The 18418-nt window shown below is 43.0% G+C and overlaps 1 protein-coding gene across 11 annotated transcripts in view; it reads right to left on the bottom strand.

Annotated features, from left to right (window-relative positions):
* Positions 1-18418, bottom strand: part of APBB2 (amyloid beta (A4) precursor protein-binding, family B, member 2) — a 261166-nt gene that overhangs the window by 188257 nt on the left and 54491 nt on the right. For all 11 annotated transcript variants that reach the window (XM_014548710.1, XM_005877464.2, XM_005877467.2 and 8 more), the window contains one exon: positions 8372-8484. In XM_014548710.1, the coding sequence (XP_014404196.1) occupies positions 8372-8417 (46 nt within the window). In that variant the 5' untranslated portion in view covers positions 8418-8484. The remainder of the gene's footprint in view (positions 1-8371; positions 8485-18418) is intronic.

An 18418-nucleotide genomic window follows, 5' to 3' on the forward strand; every position in this document is an offset into this window, starting at 1 on the left:
AACAAAGACTTTCTATCTCCTGATGTTCAAAACAATAGGAAATTCTCTTCACACCTAACCTAGCTCCAATCACAGGAGAGGACAGTAGCAGGTATGCATGATCTAGCCAAGTCATGCTGGATTCATTGGTATCAAGTTGCAAATAAGCAATATGTAACTTAAGCTCTTTGGGGAATTTCTTGTAGCCTGGGATATGGGGATCAACTTTTCCCATAATTGGACACTCCTAAGAACAAATTCAAAGGAGGAAACAAATGTAATCCCATGGATTTTCCTCAGGACTGAAAGGGAGAGAATGACTAAAAAGTATAGATATACCTTTAATAAAGCATTCTCTATAGAATATTCAATAGTAAGTGCTTACTATTATATATATATATACACTAGAGGCCCAGTGCACGAAAAGGGGGGGGGGGCGCGGGGAGGGCCCTCAGCCCGGCCTGCATCCTCTTCAATCCAGGACCGCTGGCTCCTAACTGCTTGCCTGCCTGCCTGACTGATCACCCTAACTGCCTCTGCCTGCCGGCCTGGTCGCCCCCTAACTGCTCCTCTGCCGGCCTGATCACCCCCTAACTGCCCTGCCCTGCTGGCGGCCTGATCTCTAACTGCCTCTTCCTCGGGCCCTGCCACCATGGCTTTGTCCAGAAGGACGTCTGGAAGACGTCCGGTCTAATTAGCATATTACTCTTTTATTAGTATAGGTACTCTTTCTACCTATGGACTGACCTATCTATCCAAACACACACACACACACACACACACTCTCTCTCTGATAAAAGAAAGGTCTAACAGGTTCAGAGGCTAACAACAGCCTGACCTATCTCCTGACTCTGAAATATACCAAGTCATTCCTTTCAGAATTCTCTGATTTCATTTTGCAAGGCTCTGTGTGGTCTTCATTCAGGTCATTGGCGCTCACTTCCACCCAGAACAATTCCAGGTTTGCATAAACAAGCAAAGTGTCTAGGAAATCTGGGAAAATCACTCCCACCTGCTTTGGTTTCCAAATTGCTGCATAAAGTTGCATATTTCTCTTCTTTCCATTCCAGGGGCTGCTCCCAGGAGATAGGTCTTAAACTTCCAAAGTCTGGCTGAGGCACTTCCTTCCTGCTACTCCCTGGCCAACCCCTTAGCACAACACAGTCTTCTCACCTCAATCTGAGTGAGAGCTTGTCCACATACACAGAAGGGACCCTTGCAAATCCCTTTCATGTGGAGTGTGGGGAAAATGTCCACAAACGCTGGGCATGAGGTCCCCAGGTACTCAACACACTACAAACAGGTTTCCTTGCAACAAGAAAGCTAGTCTATAGAAAGAGAAAAATAAATCACATTTAGTTTCTTTCCAAGGACTATTCTGCCATGTTTCTTATTCTCATTCCACAGCAAAGCAGATACCATGTGTGGGCTTCTTTCCCAGGTGTTGATTCCTATCACGGAGGACAACATAGCACATCCCATTCTGTGCTCTTTTGTTGCCGCAGAGAAAGTGCTAGACCCAGAGCAACCATGTGGAGGGGAGACATTTTCATTCCAACAGCATAAGATTTCAAACCTCAACCTTAAAAAAAGGAAGATTATAGAGGGGGTTAAAAAAAAAACACACACACATTTACAAAGAAGGGATTTTTAACTTGAGCTGTGGAACTTTTAATTTCTCTTGAGACAGAGAAATAACCTTTCTTTAGTACTGTTAATACCAAGATATAACCTTATTTACTAGACATGAAAAGAAGCTCTATATTTATGAGTACCTAAAAAATATTGGCAATAGACAGGCCAGAGAAAACCAATTTCACAGCTCAGGTTCATACGCCAGGTAAAAATCTAGAACCTCACTTACTGAGTCTGAGACAGGCACAGAAAGTGTATTCTATGAGTGACCAGATGGCCAGACTGAGACCGAACTCACTGCACTGTGAAACCATAGTTACTCAGGTACAAGGAGTCCCCACAGAAGAATCTGTAGAACAGCCAACCACTGACTTAACATTAGTCAACACTTACCTATTTTTAAAGTTCTGCAGAACTCAGGGATTATAAGCTGATGATTCAAAGTCTTAAAATCCTATAATCAGACGGTGATGATAAAATTTCTAGCCAATATGGTGAGGCAAAACGACAAAGAAGGACTCTGCCTGTTTTAAATACATGGAAAAACTGAGTAAGATGTAAATACAAAGAAAAAGTCAAAATCATGAGAAATAAATCCCTGGGCCAGAGTAGGAGGAAATGGGCAGTCCTCATACAAGGATGATAGAACGGAAACAGATAAAACTTCTCCAGAGGACAGTCTGGATGTGTGTAGCAATGTCTTTAAAATGTGCAAACCACCCTTTAACTTAGCCATTTTACTTCTAGACACTTTTTAAGGAGAAAAAAAGTTATGAGCAATGACTATGCTAGAAGGACAATAAAAGACTGGAAATAACCTAAATGTTCAACAATGGGTGATTGTTAATTATGATATATCCATGCAATGTAGTAAAGTATAAAATCAAAAAATATCACATACTAGTAGAAGGTTTAATAATATCAGAAATTTCCATGATGAATTAAGCTACAAAAAGCAGGTCATAAAATAAGATGTAAGGCTTAATCTAAAGGTATAGATACATGCACACATACACACAGACTACAAAGACACATGCAAAATGTGAAGGATCTTTTTTCACTCTCTGTGTTTTTGGTGTTTGCACATTTTCTAAAATAAATGGATCTTATTTCCTTGGGGTAGAGTAAAAATCTAATCAGTGTTATTTAAAAAATCGTATTGCCTTTGGCCTTGCCCAACTCTTGTATCCTCTCTTCATTCGTGGAATTTTATTACTGAAACCGTGAGCCTCCCCAGGGGTTCTTCTGCTGCGATCGCCCACGTCTGGACATCCTGCAGGACTTCCTCCCGCACCAGGAAAACCAATTAAAACCAGAGCAGAAAGCCCCTCTTCTGAGATACAGCATATCCTGGCGGCTCTGGGCAGTGGGACCCACTGGCTGGTAATGACCTTGAGCGCTGCTCTCAGGCTCCTGGTCTTAATGCAAATTCCAAATGTTTCCTCAAACCCTGGCTACGCTCAGAGCTCCCACCACACGCCCCCTGCAAACTCCAATTCTGCCCAAGTTCCAGTCCTGCCTGATCTCAGGGCCAGTGCTCTTCAAACTGAGAGTTGAGACAATGAATGGGTGGTGAACATCCACTGAGTGGGTCCTGACCAGCATTTTTTAACCACAATTGTCCTTCCTCGCACCAAGGTCAATCAGCCATCCTGCATTCCCCTGGTTTCACTGCCTTTCTCTGGAACATCGTCGAAATAATAATTCTACCACAGGCTGCAGCTATCTGTGAGCTGCTACGACACTCAATGTACTGGTCTAAAGAGATATTTATGACACTGAGTAAGCACAATGCATGACCTAGTCCAGTGGTTCTCAACCTCCCTAATGCCGTGACCCTTTAATACAGTTCCTCATGGTGTGGTGACCCCCAACCATAAAATTATTTTCGTTGCTGCTTCATAACTCTAATTTTGCTACTGTTATGAATCGTAATGTAAATATCTGATATGCAGGATGTATTTTCATTGTTACAAACTGAACATAATTAAAGCATAGTGATTAATCACAAAAACAATATGTAATTATATATGTGTTTTCTGATGGCCTTAGGCGACCCCTGTGAAAGGGTCATTCGACCCCAAAGGGGTCGAGACCCACAGGTTGAGGACCGCTGACCTAGTCCCATGTCTGCAAATAAACAGAGTAAATAAATATATTGAGAGAGAGTATGTGAAGTATAGAAAAGTGTTCAACAAAAATGTTAAAAGCAGTTCTCTCTCAGGGTGTAGGGTTGCGAGAACATTTTTATTTTTTAAATTTTTCTATATTACACATGTATTGCTTGCAAGATGTTACTATTTCTGTATTAATCTTTACTCTTTCTGTACAAAGTGCTCCTCTAGGGCCTTTGCACTACCGGTGGCTACCAGGTTTAAAGAATGGAGAAAAGAGGAGGCATGAGACAGCTGTCAGCATCCTTTGCTGCTGAATCTTTTAGGCCTTTATGTCCCATATTAGCAAACACTGTGGTAGCGAGAACAGGTGAGTAGACAGCACCTAAATAATCAATCGCCCGGGGCTCAGCCGGTCAGAAGAAAGCTCGATGGGAAAAAGCACGGACACAGGAGCAGACACACCTACGCTCACACGCAACTCTGCTCTGACTGGTTACTTTGTTGTTCGAGCCTCACTTTCTCACCTGTGAGATGGAGATAATAGACGGACCTTTCCAAGTTTATGCGGCTGGAAGTGAAAAACTTCTCATAGAATCAGGACCCATGTGTGGCATGAAGAAGAAGCACAAAGCAAACCAACGCCTTTCCTCCGTGCGAGTGGGGAAGGCAAGAGTGAACGGCCACAGGTAAGAATCCTAAGTGCCTGTTGCTGCTTCAACTTTTCAAATGGCAACTTCTTACATGCAGAAAGGGAGGAAACACGCCCCTGAGTGAGCGGGAGGGGAGGCAGGAGAGCCCGGGAGGGTGGGCAGCACAGGCCCAGCACCGGGCTGCCTGGAGCCCTGCCTATGCCTCCTCGGCCTGGGCCTGCACAGGCTCTGCCGCGTGCTCTGGAAAATGCTTCCCTGGGCCTTCCTGAGGACACATATCCACCCCCACACCCAAGGTGATTCCACAAATATTTGAGCACTATCCTCACACACAGAGGCGAGAAGGGAAATGAAAGTGTCAGGTGTCAAAGTTCAGCAGTGTGTACGTAAAGAGCAACTGGGGACACAGGCTTCAGGAGGGAGATGTAAGAGCTACAGGAGCACGTGCTGCCAGCGAGGGGAAACCAGCGGGGCTGCCCAGGAAAGAGAGCCGCTCTGCTGCACCCTGAGGCCGGAGCAGGGTTCCAGCGGGGTGTCTAAAGATGGAGCAGCGGCACACTGACCCAGAGGCAAAGGTGTGTCTCAGCAGGGGCGCCCACGTGGGCTAGCCTCAGGCATCTCCTGAGGAGTGACGCGGCTGACAACAGCAATCACATTTCTAACCATGAGCAATGGGTACTGAAGGAGTAGAAAAGGAAGTGGGGAGGACCTGAATGTCAGGGCGCCCTTCTGGACTAGGGAGGATATTCTAGATACTCTTGGCAGGGAAGTGGCACACTCAGAGCTAAGGTATAAGCGCTTCAGCTGTTGGATTAATCTGGCTTGTATGAATGAGTCAAATTTGCAGGGAGGGAAACATCAGGCCAGAAGTCAGGAGGCTGTCGCAACAGTCCAGATCCGGACGCCAGGGTGAGAGCGGCGGCTGCAGGCAGGCAAAGGAACCGATAGGTGCAGGTAAAAATAACTAAGGATGCAACCTCATTATTAATTCCCAGGACCAATCGACTCTAGTCTTAACACAAGCACAGATATCTGCTAAAAAGTCAGGAGAGGTCAGGCTCCGGCTCTTGACTTCTTATTTTGGTGCTCAGTGGATGCCAGTCCACACACATGAAAGAACAGCATCCGTCCTCAAAGCAGCATCCTGTCCTTGAAAGGCAAAGCCGGGATCCCAAACCAGAAGGAGAGAAAATCTAAATCTAAACTCCAAGTTGCCATGTGAGCCTCAAAAAACAACTCAGAGCACAGCAACTCCTGTCCACACTTAGTAACAAAACTATAAACTCCAGAGAATTATTCCCCCCCAAATAGTTTCCCTCCCCTGGGAACAATGTGGCCCTGTTCAGCCCCAGGCCTGGCCCGGAGGCCCCGTGTCACCTTAGATTTCTTGTCTTAGATGACAAGGAGACAGAGCAGCTGGGGTTAATGTTTCCGCGAAGAGTGGCCACTAAATAAGGTCAGCGGGAGGCTTCAACAAGCAAATTTCATCTAATAATCCGGAGAAGGGAGGTGCAAAGGGGAGCGGCGAGAACAGAAAAGAAACCACATAAAGTAAATGACGGTTTTAATGCATTGGACTAAGGGATCAACAGTATTGAAACGAAGGGACGAAAAGCACACAAAGGCGAGAACCACATTCCTGCCGCAGGGAAGGGCGTTTCAAGCAACGTGTTGTGCAGACACGCTGCAGGCCAAGGGGCCAACGTGTGCCCCATGAAAAAGGCGGCCACTCACCCTCCTTCCCACCAGCAGAAAGCACAGGTGACCCGCCCAGCAGAGGCCTCTGAGGATGCCAGCAAGTCCCTGCACCCAGGAAGGTAAGATAAGACAGTTTTCTCCTAGAGAACTCTGGGTAAATAATAATATGTGAAAAAGAAGAGCTTCCTTTCAGCTACCTGACAGCAAAGCCTTTGCAGCGTGGAGCCCCCTGGAAACCTCCCAGGAGGTGGGATGGTGGGGCCAGGGAATCATTCCCCAGGACGGTAAAAAAGGAGCATGTTTACATTTGTGAATTTCCAAGTAAATTTACCTTCCCAAGAGAATGCTGGAATTTTAACCATTTGAAAGAAGAATTTCCTCGGTATAGTAGTATATTAGATCCAACCATATGAAATAAGCATTTTAGTAGGTTGAATAATAACACTTTCGTAGGGTTCAATCATAGCACCTGGTTTCCAACTTTCTTCTACATCAGGGACAGGCGACATTTTTCTTAACAGGACAGATTATAGATACATTAGGTTCTCAGAGGCAAAAAGCAAGATAGAGATTACTAGTATGTAGGGATTTATATAACCACTAGAGGTCCGGTGCACGGATTCGTGCATGGGTGGGGTCCCTCAGCCTGGCCTGTGCCCTCTCGTAATCTGGGACCCCTGGGGGGATGTTGGGCTGCCGGGTTTCAGCCCGAGGGATGTAGCAGTGCTGAAGCAGCAGGTGGCCGGGGAGGAACCCCAGCCGGGGCAGGGCGCAGCTCCGCTGTTGTTTATCCCAGCCCTGCTGCACCTGCCACCACTGCCCAGTATGCTGCCATGGAGGCGGGAGAGGCTCCAGCTGGCGAGCCCGGCTTCTGGCTGAGTGGTGCTCCAGCTGTGGGAGCACACTGACCACCAGGGGGCAGCTCCTACATTGAGCATCTGTCCCCTGGTGGTCAGTGTGTGTCATAGCGACTGGTCATTCCGGTCATTCTGTCGTAACGGTCACTTAGGATTTTATATATATATGAAATGTAACCATTTAAAACCACAGAAGCCATTGTTAGCTCCTACAAAAAAATGGGCCTGGCTGAATTTGGCCATGAGCCATAGTTGGCCAACCTCCGGACTACAGTATACAGGGCGAACTTTTTGTGATGATGTTCACTATGAAAACTGTTCATTTTACAGTAATTCAGTAATGGCCTTGGAGGATGCTAAGGTACATGTAAAAAGCTGTCTATCCCACTCCTGTGGCTTTGACCCTGGTGCTTGGTCTGAATCCTCACCCTGTTGTCAGTTCTCCCTCCACTGCTGCTCCCAATGATCTGGCTGTTAGGGTGATGTTAGAAGCAGTTATCTGGGTATGGCCTTAAGGGGGGGGGGGGGTTCTAACTTTCCTATGAAGAAAAAAGTGAACTGTACAAGGAAAAGGGACCTAAAGGTGGATATAAAAAAGCATAACAATGCACGGGACATGGGAGCAAAGGCACTCTGGGGAATTACACACCCAAACACACCCCTGATTTGAAGCTAAAATTCCAGTAATTCAAAAGGAAGCAACAAAAACAAAGAAATATCTAAACAGCTGGCTGAAAGACTAAAGGGAACAAAAAATATGTTTGAGGCAAACTCTCCTTTATAGAAATAAGAAGGAACATTACATGGGCAATAATCATTTTTCTCCGAAGTGAATCAGGGGTCGTGACAAACAGGAAAAGGCTGCCATTGTAGCCATTCCCCAAAGACGATGATCAGAAAAACCTTAGTGTGTGAGACACTGAAAGTCATCACTGAGGGAGTCAGGAATTTCCTCTTGGGAGAATGTTAAGAAATAAGAGTTGGGGCCTCTCTCCCTGACATGTGTTCAACAATGACATCCCCAGAGGACCTCTCTTCTGAGTCCATGAGTTTTTTTATTTCAAAGAATTCAAAGAGTCACTGGGACATGTTTTTAATTTATGGCGTTGCTATTGGTCCAAATGTTTTATATTGTGATGAAAAAGGAAAGCTAAAAAAACAAAACAAAAAAACAACCAAATCTCTATATGACTGGATGCATTGAAAGGAAGATTGCTGATATACACTCCTGGTCTTATAGGGCCAATAAATTATAAAAATTTCTAATTTCTCATCATTCAATATTAAACATTTACCCTAGAGCGATTCACTCTCTTGCATTCCTAAATATTGTCAGTTAAACGTAAAAACCTTCACCAGTTCAGCACCCTGCCATATTCTACACAGGAAATTAAAGGGAAAGAGTGAGAGAGAGGGAGTGCAATCCCATACATACATGAGCTGCCTGGATGACAGTGAGCCTCCGGGTACCGTCTGCCCATAGCGACCAGTCAGCACATTGCAGGGGCCTCGGGAGTCTCCACTGCTCGGGAAGACTGAGAGGGTTTGCTGTGGTGGGGGAGGAGAAAAAAGTAGAAACAAAACAGAGATTGAGAATGATGACTGCATTTTTTTCATTAAAATGCTAATGGTGACCACAAATTTCCAGATAACTACATTTATGAATTATTCATGGTCACATCCGAGGCGGACTCCCTGTCCCTGCAGGCAGGCACAGAGCTCGCTGACGATTAGCATGTGGCCCCTGCAATAAGTGTGACAGGAGCGCAGGCCACTGCACGTCTACCAGCAGGGCTGGCCCGCCGGCCCTCTCTGGGAGATCAGGCAATCCCACGCGTGTCTCCTATGCCTTTTCATCTCACTCTTCCTTAACGAAAAGGAACAGCAGTAGCCTGGTTCTTTGCTGTGACATCTGAACTAATATCCTGTGGAAACTCTAAGAGCTTGAAAGGAAAAAAGGAAATTATCTGTACTGGGTAGATAAGCCATCAAACCGATTCTTAGAAAAACTTTTTATTGAAATCTAACATTGATACAGAAAAGTACACATACCACAAGTGGACGCCACAATGGATTTTCCTAAACTGAACACACCGGGTCAAACCCAGAACAGTATCGGCACCCCAGAAGCTCCCTTCATGCATAGATTACTTCTGCCCATTTTTGTAAGCATGAAACTGAATTACTCTCATTATTAATTTTTCTTTTAAAAACCACATGTTGGATCCCTACTATACACTAAACACTGTGCTAGACACTGGAGCTACAAAGAGGAATAAGACACAGGCTCTGTCATTAAGGAAAGTGAAGTCTAGTGGGGCCCAGAGACACACACAATGCACCCGGTGGGACAGTGGGATGAGGGCAGTGACTGAGATTCATGCCAAGCAGGGGCACCCAGCCCAGAAATGGAGAGGTCAGGGAAGGCTTCCAACAAAAAGGGATGCCTGGCATGTCCTCAGGCTGGGTAGGACTTAGCCAAGCTGGTAATGGGGCACAAGACAAGGGAAAATCAGAGGTAAGAAACTGCATGGTGTAATTCGGTGTGGGGGTGAGGCCAAGAAAGAAGCCTGGAGCCAGATCATAACCTTACTCACATATCCAGGAACTCTGACTTTACCCTGGTTTCAGATACCCACTGATGGGTTAGCTCTGGGTTTCAGATGCCTTACTGGCTCTGGATGGATCCAAAGGGGGCAGAGTGGAGGCAGGGAGACCAAGTGGGCCAGTTTAATTGTTAGATAGGAGAGGGAGGGTGGGGATTAGGGTAGTGGAAGTAAGTAGGAAAGGGAACAGGAGAGGAAGAATTAGGACTAGGGAAACACCCAGATGCCAAAAGCAAGACAACTTGGAAAAATGACTACATGTGGGTGGATAGAAGTGACAACTGAGGTAGAGAATGCAGGAGAATGAACAAGTTTAATAAGGAAGACAAGGGGTTTAGTTTGGGGCATTAGAAACTGAGGTGTAGAAGATTCAGGTAGGGATGCCCAGATATCCTTGAGTATGAAGCTTGGAGAAGAAACCTAAGCAAAACATAAAGGCGTATAAGTGATCATTACACAGAAAGTAGCAGAAATTATGTTAGTGGGTGATACCCCTGAAGGAACTTGGATAGAAGGAGATTAGAGCAGTGGTTGGCAAACTGCGGCTCGCGAGCCACATGTGGCTCTTTGGCCCCTTGAGTGTGGCTCTTCCACAAAGTACCACGTGCGGGCGCGCATGTACAGTGCGATTGAAATTTCATGGCCCATGCGCAGAAGTCGGTATTTTGTGGAAGAGCCACACTCAAGGGGCCAAAGAGCCACATGTGGCTCGCGAGCCGCAGTTTGCCGACCACTGGATTAGAGGATCAGAGCTAAAAGCAGAACCCTAGAGAACGTGAACAATGACAGAATGGGCAGAGGAAGATCTTGTGAACAAGACCAAGGAAGAAAGGTAGAGAAGTACCATGGAATACAATGAGATGAATAGAGAGGAGAGATGAAAAATATACCTTCGGACTTGACAGTCAAGCAGTCACTGCCACCTTGACTGAGGGAGGTTTCAGTGGAAGGGTGGAGGCAGAGATAAGAGCCAGCAGAAGAACAGAAGGAGAACGGATGGTTGCTGGAAGGGATACGTGCTGATGGAAGTCCACATTGAGAAGCTTAAGGAATCGGTAGGGAGAGAAAGGTTGAGAGTACAAGAGGAAGGAGGTAAGGATAGAATAAGATCCCAAAGGAGGTGGGAAGGGCTGGCCTTGAAGAGGAAGTGGAATCCATAACCCTCTGATGTTAGAAGAATATTAGAGTTAGAGGAATAAAGACAAATGTGGTTATAGTAAATGTGTAGGCAACAGCACTGGGATGTTGGAATCAATATACCAAATGACATCAATATTGTCAATAAAATAGCTGGCAAGACTTTGCTGAAATGAGCTGACACATAAATGGTTTGGAGACACAGATCTTGAAAATCTTGGTGTCTGGCAAAATTAAAGTAGTTCAACCCCATTTTAATGAAAATAAATACTGTATTCGCTAGTATGTATCAAGGTGGGAAGCGGTATTCGTGAAATAAGCACACCCATAGTAGAACTTAATAGTATCAAAAGATTCAGAAGAATGCTCTTCTTAAAATGATCTTAGGTTTTGGGTGACAATCTTTCCACAGGTCTGCATATAGTTTCATTAAGTGAAACCACTACCCAGCATCTTATAAGGCTTCTTAAGATGCTTCAATTCAAAGATCCCTCCTAGCATGACTAACCTAATGAAAATAAAGTCAGACATCCTGTATAATAAAAGCCTAATATGAAAATTGTCCCCTCAACTGGGAGTTTGACCAGGGGACGGGGCTGGCCAGCCAACTGCCTTCGGCCCCTCCTGGCCGGCCCCACCCTGGCAGGCAGCAGCAGCAGGCATCCAGGGTCAGGGAGCCCTGGCCAGCAGCCAGCAGCCAGCAGCTGCTAGGGACCCTACCCATGCATGAATTTCATGCACTGGGCCTCTAGTTTGAATATAAAGGCAAGAAGGGGAGAATGGAGTTGGCAGAGGCACCTGCCTCTGAGATTTCCTAGTGTAATGCCTCTTAAGACTGCAGCAATGTCTTCCCACTTCAGTCTCCTGCCCACTCTTCAACCTCCAGTCTCGGCAAGTACAGAAGTGGGTGGAGGTATTGGAAAGCACTCCAATAATGTGCAAAGCAGCAAGGTTCATCACAAAATCTAATGAAATTAAAAACACCTGGAAAGTAGATTCTATGTTCCCTGCACAGCCTTTGTGACCTCCAAAATTCTGAGGCTGCTCCAGTTTGTCTATCCTGTTAACATGAACATTTCCAGGCCATCTTTGGAAGATGGCAGCATTTTAGAATTCTAGATAAGCACCTTATCATCACTGAATTCTGCCAGGAGAAGATTCCAAAGTAATCTGATGCCTACTGACTGGGCCACTCATCTTTGTATCCTCAGGGCAAGGATATGTAACCAGCAGTCAATATATATGGGATTAATCAGTAATCCAATGCATTAAGTGAAGCGTTCACACAACTAAGAAACAGACCAATTAAATAATGAGAACAGGAATAGTCTTTCTATTCCTTCCTTTCCCACCCTCATTGACTCAAAGCCAAGCTGCAAATCACATTCAACTATATTTCCTTCCCTCTCTCTGCACAGAAGAAAATCTTTATGATCTCATAAATAAATATTGTGTGTTAAGTAAGAGGATTCAGAAATAACGAAATTATGAAAAACAAAATGCCTCTTAAACGAGAAAACAGGTAGGTGGGAACATTTGGAGCAAACAAAGAAATGGAAATTGCCCACTTTACATCTGTCTGCCTCCTCCTCATCCTTCTGCGTGAAGGACAGGACATCATTACTCTAACAGCAGGGTGCCTCTCCTCCCAGATGCTGCTTCAATACAGCAACCTGCTCAGGTTCAACCCACTGGGGCAACAGATAGTAATAAGATAATCAAGACTCGCTTCTTTGAAAATTCTGAAAATTCACAGGTCTATGGTTTGGTACTAATATATATTTATATTATTCATCATTTCACTTCTTTTATAACACACAAGCTTTGAGGAATCACTGATCACACTGAATACATTTTACACATCACAGCAGCACACTCTGGTATTGTCTGAAAATAACTTTAATAATAAAAATTTCAAAAGGAACAGTGGAATATTGTTGTTGTTGTTGTATGTACTATGTGACATTTTTTCTGAACTGTTAAAAAATAACTCGGCCCTGAAAACAACCAGTGTTTCTGCCCATCTGATCAGCAAGACCTTGAGAAGGAAACAACTCTGAGACAGCCATCCTTCTTCCTATTCTTGAGTCCAAGATGAACCATACACTACTCACTTGAATGCAAGCCATCGGGGGGATGAAAGGAATGTTTATGCCAACCCACAAACTGTCTAGTGTGCAACTTTGTAGTTATAATATAGTCACTAACACACGCTCTACAAGGACATTAATCTGCAACAGATACATTAATGCTGAGCCTCTCCTACAAACTCTCATTATGCTGATGTGGGGCAAAAATGCCAAGAATTTTCTCAAGTAAACATTTCATGTCAATAACCACTTGCACTACTATCTCCCTTTCCAAGTGTTTTATGACATCATAATGTCTCTACTTAAGTATTTGCTATTATTGACCTAAAAAATAAATTTGTAAACAAGATGTTAAAAAAAATGGCTTTATTTAATGCAACATTTTTTTAAAACATTGACATTTTTTGAAATATATTTTTATTGATTTCAGAGAGAAAGTGAGAGGGAGAGAGAGATAGAAACATCAATGATGAGAGAGAATCTTTGACCGGCTGACTCCTGCACGCCCCCCACTGGGGATCAAGGCCACAACCCGGGCATGTGCCCCTGACCGGAATCAAACCCAGGACCCTTCAGTCTGCAGGCTGACGCTCTATCCACTGAGCCAAACCAGTTAGGGCTAATGCAACATTTTTATATGAAAGCTGTGCAAGCTACTAAAAAAGTTGGTAATGTTCTTCAAAAATAATATATTCCATAACATTTACAATTCTCTGAATCACTCTTCAGTTATTATACTATATAATCTTGCTACTTGGAAAGCTCAAGGAATAAGATATTGAGAATAATCAAGATTTTCACAATAGTTGAAGGACTACTCATCTAAGTTATCTGAAAAAGTGGGTTTACTTTCAACCATACTGAGTTCATTTTTTTTTTCTAAAAGATAATGCCTTCTCAGAGAATCTAGAATATAATTAACCTTTGTTTGGTGACACGGGATCATCAATATGACTGTCAATGATCTTGCTCCCTTGGAACATGAGAACACTGACTCCGAGGAAAGGGAGCTGGCCTAGGGCATACCAGGCAGAAGTTGAGTTTCCACCACCAGGAAGAGAGCTGGGTGGGGAGTTCCTATCAAAACGACAGAGCACTCTGAGAGTCAAAAGGAAGAAACTGCCAAAGTTCAAACACCAAGGAAAGCACAGATATAAGTACTCTTTGGAGAGTCAAAGGTGAATCCAAATTACAGATCCAGGTCTAAAGACAAGTAGAGTCAGGATATGAGTTGGAGATAAATCAATACAATAGCGGGACAGGGCATAAGACTGACTTTATGTGGATGCTCATGGTAACCAACTAAACCTCCCGTAAAGGCAACACCACCTTCCAAAGCACAGAGGGCTGCTTGCTCCTTTACTCAACGGCCTCTGACTGCTATGCTTTGGGAGATATTTTGTCAGCCTTTAATCGTTTGGTAATCTCCTCTCCTTTGCCCTGAAGTTGAGGTCAAGTCTCATTGCTGTCAGAGTACCAACTTTCCCTTCTTCAAGACAGCTATGGAAACCAAATAAAATAAAAAAGTATAAGAGAACTAAATATAAAATACCAGCTTCAGATAAGATCTGAAGGGCATAGTGCTCAGACTCTGAACCCATACTTGGGCAGTTGAAATGTCTTTTTTGTTTATTCCTTGGTTCTTGGAGAATTCAAATACGAATCCTTAAGTAGGACTCATCTGAAGTCATTTGTACAAGCACAGCCAAGCCTAAAACAAGGCCCGGAGGTGTTATTTGTTAAGTGACCACTGTTATTTAACAAGCACTTCTTGTAGAGCAGTGGTTCTCAACCTTCCTAATGCCGTGACCCTTTAATACAGTTCCTCATGTTGTGGTGGCCCCCAACCATAAAATTATTTTCGTTGCTACTTCATAACTGTAATTTTGCTACTGTTATGAATCGTAATGTAAATATCTGATATGCAGGATGTATTTTCATTGTTACAAATTGAACATAATTAAAGCATAGTGATTAATCACAAAAACAATATGTAATTATATATGTGTTTTCCGATGGTCTTAGGCAACCCCTGTGAAAGGGTTGTTCGACCCCCAAAGGGGTCGCGACCCACAGGTTGAGAACCGCTGTTGTAGAGAAACCCAATAAGCTGACTATCCAGAAACACAACAGATCGATTGTTCTGACGTGAAGCATCTGTGGAAATAAACCCAAAACCTAAAGAAGGGAGGGCTTTGTCACTGGGTAAGTAAATGGCTGTGGGCATGTCAGCCTTCCATGCCTCATCTGTAAAATGGGTTCATCATACCTACCTTGCAAAGGTCTGAATGAGAACAAAATGAAAGGCACAGATGACATCAACGAATGTAAATTAAACCTAATTAAGTGGAAACACAGTCCATAACCCCCTATGACACACAGATCTAGTGGTTTCTATCCAATCCTCACCACTTCTTATGCTAAACACCCCCCCCAACCCCCACCCCAAGTTATTTTTGACAGAACTTTTCTTCTGGTTAATAAATAAAATGTTTTCAATGTAACCATTTAAATAGTAAGTACAAATACTCATGTTTTTTCAGATTAAAAAGAAAACACAACACTAAACTGTATAACTCCCCCATTATGACATTTCTATTTTGTTTCTTCCTTAACTTTTTTTAATCCAAGTTATTTCTTTTCTCTCTTTCCCAGTTTTCTTTATTGAATCTTTGTGGATTTTTTTCTCATTTAAGCTAAACCCTTGCAATAATAGCAACGAACATCTTTTGCTATTTACAAGGCACTTTAATATACATTACCTTATTTTCCTTAAATTACGTCTACTTTCTTCTCTTTATTTTCCCTTGCTCCACTTCTCAAAAACACAGGAAGAACTTTCCAAAATCAACCAAGAATAAATTTTTCTCCTTCCAACAGCCAACACATTAATACACAATACTCTGCAGAGTTGCCTAATGCATGTTAGACTATGTACGATTTACCTAAATCCTGACACATCCAATTCTCCCGGCAAATAATTTTTCATCCCTGGTGGTGATTTTTTGAAGTTAAAGTACAGTGAGAAATGTGTACATGTTAAATATGTTAAAACAAGACACATGAATCCCTTCAAGAATCATCAAAAGTAATACATGAAAATAAAAGGAAGTAGAGGTCAAAAGATTGGCAGAGAGAAAAAGAACAAAGTTGTTGCTGCTGTTCTAGCTTTCAGTAAAATTCCCGTTAACTGCCTTACTAGAGCTGTTTTTCTCTAAGCTCTGCAATACATAATCTGATAGTTAAATCTGTGAAAACCATAAGGGATGCACCCATCTCATTAAAAAGATGATCTTTTGAGTTATGCCAATGAGAAAGAGTAACTATTTCTGGTGTGAAGGACAGAAGTACTTCCTCCTTGTTGCCCAGAGGCAGCAACACCTCTAGCAAGTGTTAGCAGGAAGACAGATGCCTGGCACTCCTACTATCGCGAGGAAAACAGGAACCTTCAAATAGAAATGTTTCCTCTCAGAACCTCTACATACTCTCAGTCTTGATTTACCAACAAAGAACATGAGGTGTCTAAAACAGAAGAGATTGTAATTCTATCATGTGAAGATAGATATCATTCTTTTTTTAAGTTTCTGTAAACTCTAGATTGGGAATCAGATCAGATGACCCTACACTCATTCAAACGCTGCAGGACACAAAGCCTTTAAAATTTGAATTGGCTTCCCTTTGCTTTACAATGGGTGAATAAGGCCTCCAGTAATTTACAGTAATTCTTGAAAGACCTAAATAATACATTAAAAATTATAAAAAAAAATCAGTCACTACTGTTAAAATTGGGGTGCTAATAAAATTTAAGGAAAAAGCTGAAAGATCATATTTGGTCCTGATTCTGCTGTGGTGTTTACATGTTCAATAACGTAAGCCTTTGGCACATTACAAAACCTTCTGTATTTTACAGGAGTTACTCTTGAGTGATTTTATCCTAGGAACTGAGAAAGATGTCATGGTCCAACTTTCTCCTATAGAATCTAGAGATGCCTCATGGAAACTCAGCGTCCCGCAGAATACAGCTGGGACCACTGGGGAGGATGGTTCTCAGAAAAGAATGTTTTTCCAGCTTGAACACAACTCAAGTCAAACTAGTAGGGAATCTAAGAAAGACGGACCCAGCTGGGATTATGGTCGTAGAACACTCCAGGCAATAAAAGTCGGTTCTTTATATTATAGGAAACTGCGTGTTATTCTTGTGAATGGGTTTGAGATCAGACTTGGACTTTATACCGTAGACATAACTGTCGCTTTTTCCTATTACACACTCAAATCAAGAGCGGGGAACACCTAGCTCATTTTGTCAGTGAGAGTAACAATCTCTGAATGGAACTAAAAAGGAGAGTAAATGGAATCCATCCTAGAGAAACCTAATTAACTCTTCTTTAATGCACCAGACAACCACGTATCCAAATTGAAAGACCAAATCTCATAAATTCATTAATAGGGATTTTCAGTTGGATGTGGTAGATTATAATCATGTGCTTAACTCCATTCCCTCCACTAAATGACAGTAAGCAAGAGGCAGAGATAAACTCACAAGAAGAAAGACAATGAAAGAGGAGAAAATTAATGGGGGGAGGGGAGGGGTAGAGGGAGAGAGGAGGGATTGAAAATGGAAAGCAGATGGGCCAAAGATGAGTGAGTCTTCAAAGCAGGGACAGGAAAAACTTAAATGCCTACAGACAGAACTGTCAGGAAGAAGCAAGCCAATATGGGGCACAGAACCTTAGGAAAGTGCCAAGTTCAAGCACATTATGATGAAACCTCAGAACATTAAAAAAAACACAAAAAACTAAATAAGCTCCCTCCCCCCCCACGTCACATATAAAGTAACCAGAATCAGAAAAGCATCCAACAATTCAGTAACAAAATTAGAAGCAGAAGAAAATGAAACAAGACCTCCAAAACTCTCAGGAAAAACAATTTCCAACTTTAATTTTATATCAATCATATGTGTGGAGAAACTAAATGATATTTTCGCACATGCCAGACTCAAGAAAATTACATCATACATACTCTTTCCCAAGAAGCAACTGGGCAATGTGCTTCCCCCAAAGAGAGAAGAAACCAAGAGAGATGCCATGCAGCATAAACAGGTCAATCAAGAAGCCCCAAGGTGAGAGGAAAGGAAAATTCCTGGCCAACAGCTGTGCCTGAAGCCTCAAGAGTAAACAGTCCAGAATGGAGCAGCAAGCGGAGGGCTCCAGAGAAAATGTCACACAGACACAAGACCTGAGAGACAAGCCATGGTATTTGACCTTATCTGAGAATTTGGGGATGAATAAGTAGTATGTAAGTAGAATTTGAGTTTAAAAAAGAAATGTTTTAATATGCTGTACAAGAAAGAAAATAAAGCCATAGTATATGCATAATTCAGCTGTGAAAAATACAGTGAAAACAAATTGAGATGTAACTACCTTGGAATGTAAATGATAGGTATTTAATGGAGGGAGAATAAAAGAGAGCTAACCTCTTATCTTCCTTAATTAGAATTCAATATTTAATGCCTAAAATTGAAAAAAAAAATCAAGAAATATCTCCCTAGCTGGTTTGGCTCAGTGAATAGAGCATTGGCCTGTGGACTGAAGGGTCCCGGGTTTTATTCCAGTCAAGGGCACATGCCCAGGTTGTGGTCTTGATCCCCAG

This window comes from Myotis brandtii, unplaced genomic scaffold (genome assembly GCF_000412655.1).
Source record: "Myotis brandtii unplaced genomic scaffold, ASM41265v1 scaffold520, whole genome shotgun sequence".
NCBI classification, from domain to species: Eukaryota; Metazoa; Chordata; class Mammalia; order Chiroptera; family Vespertilionidae; genus Myotis; species Myotis brandtii.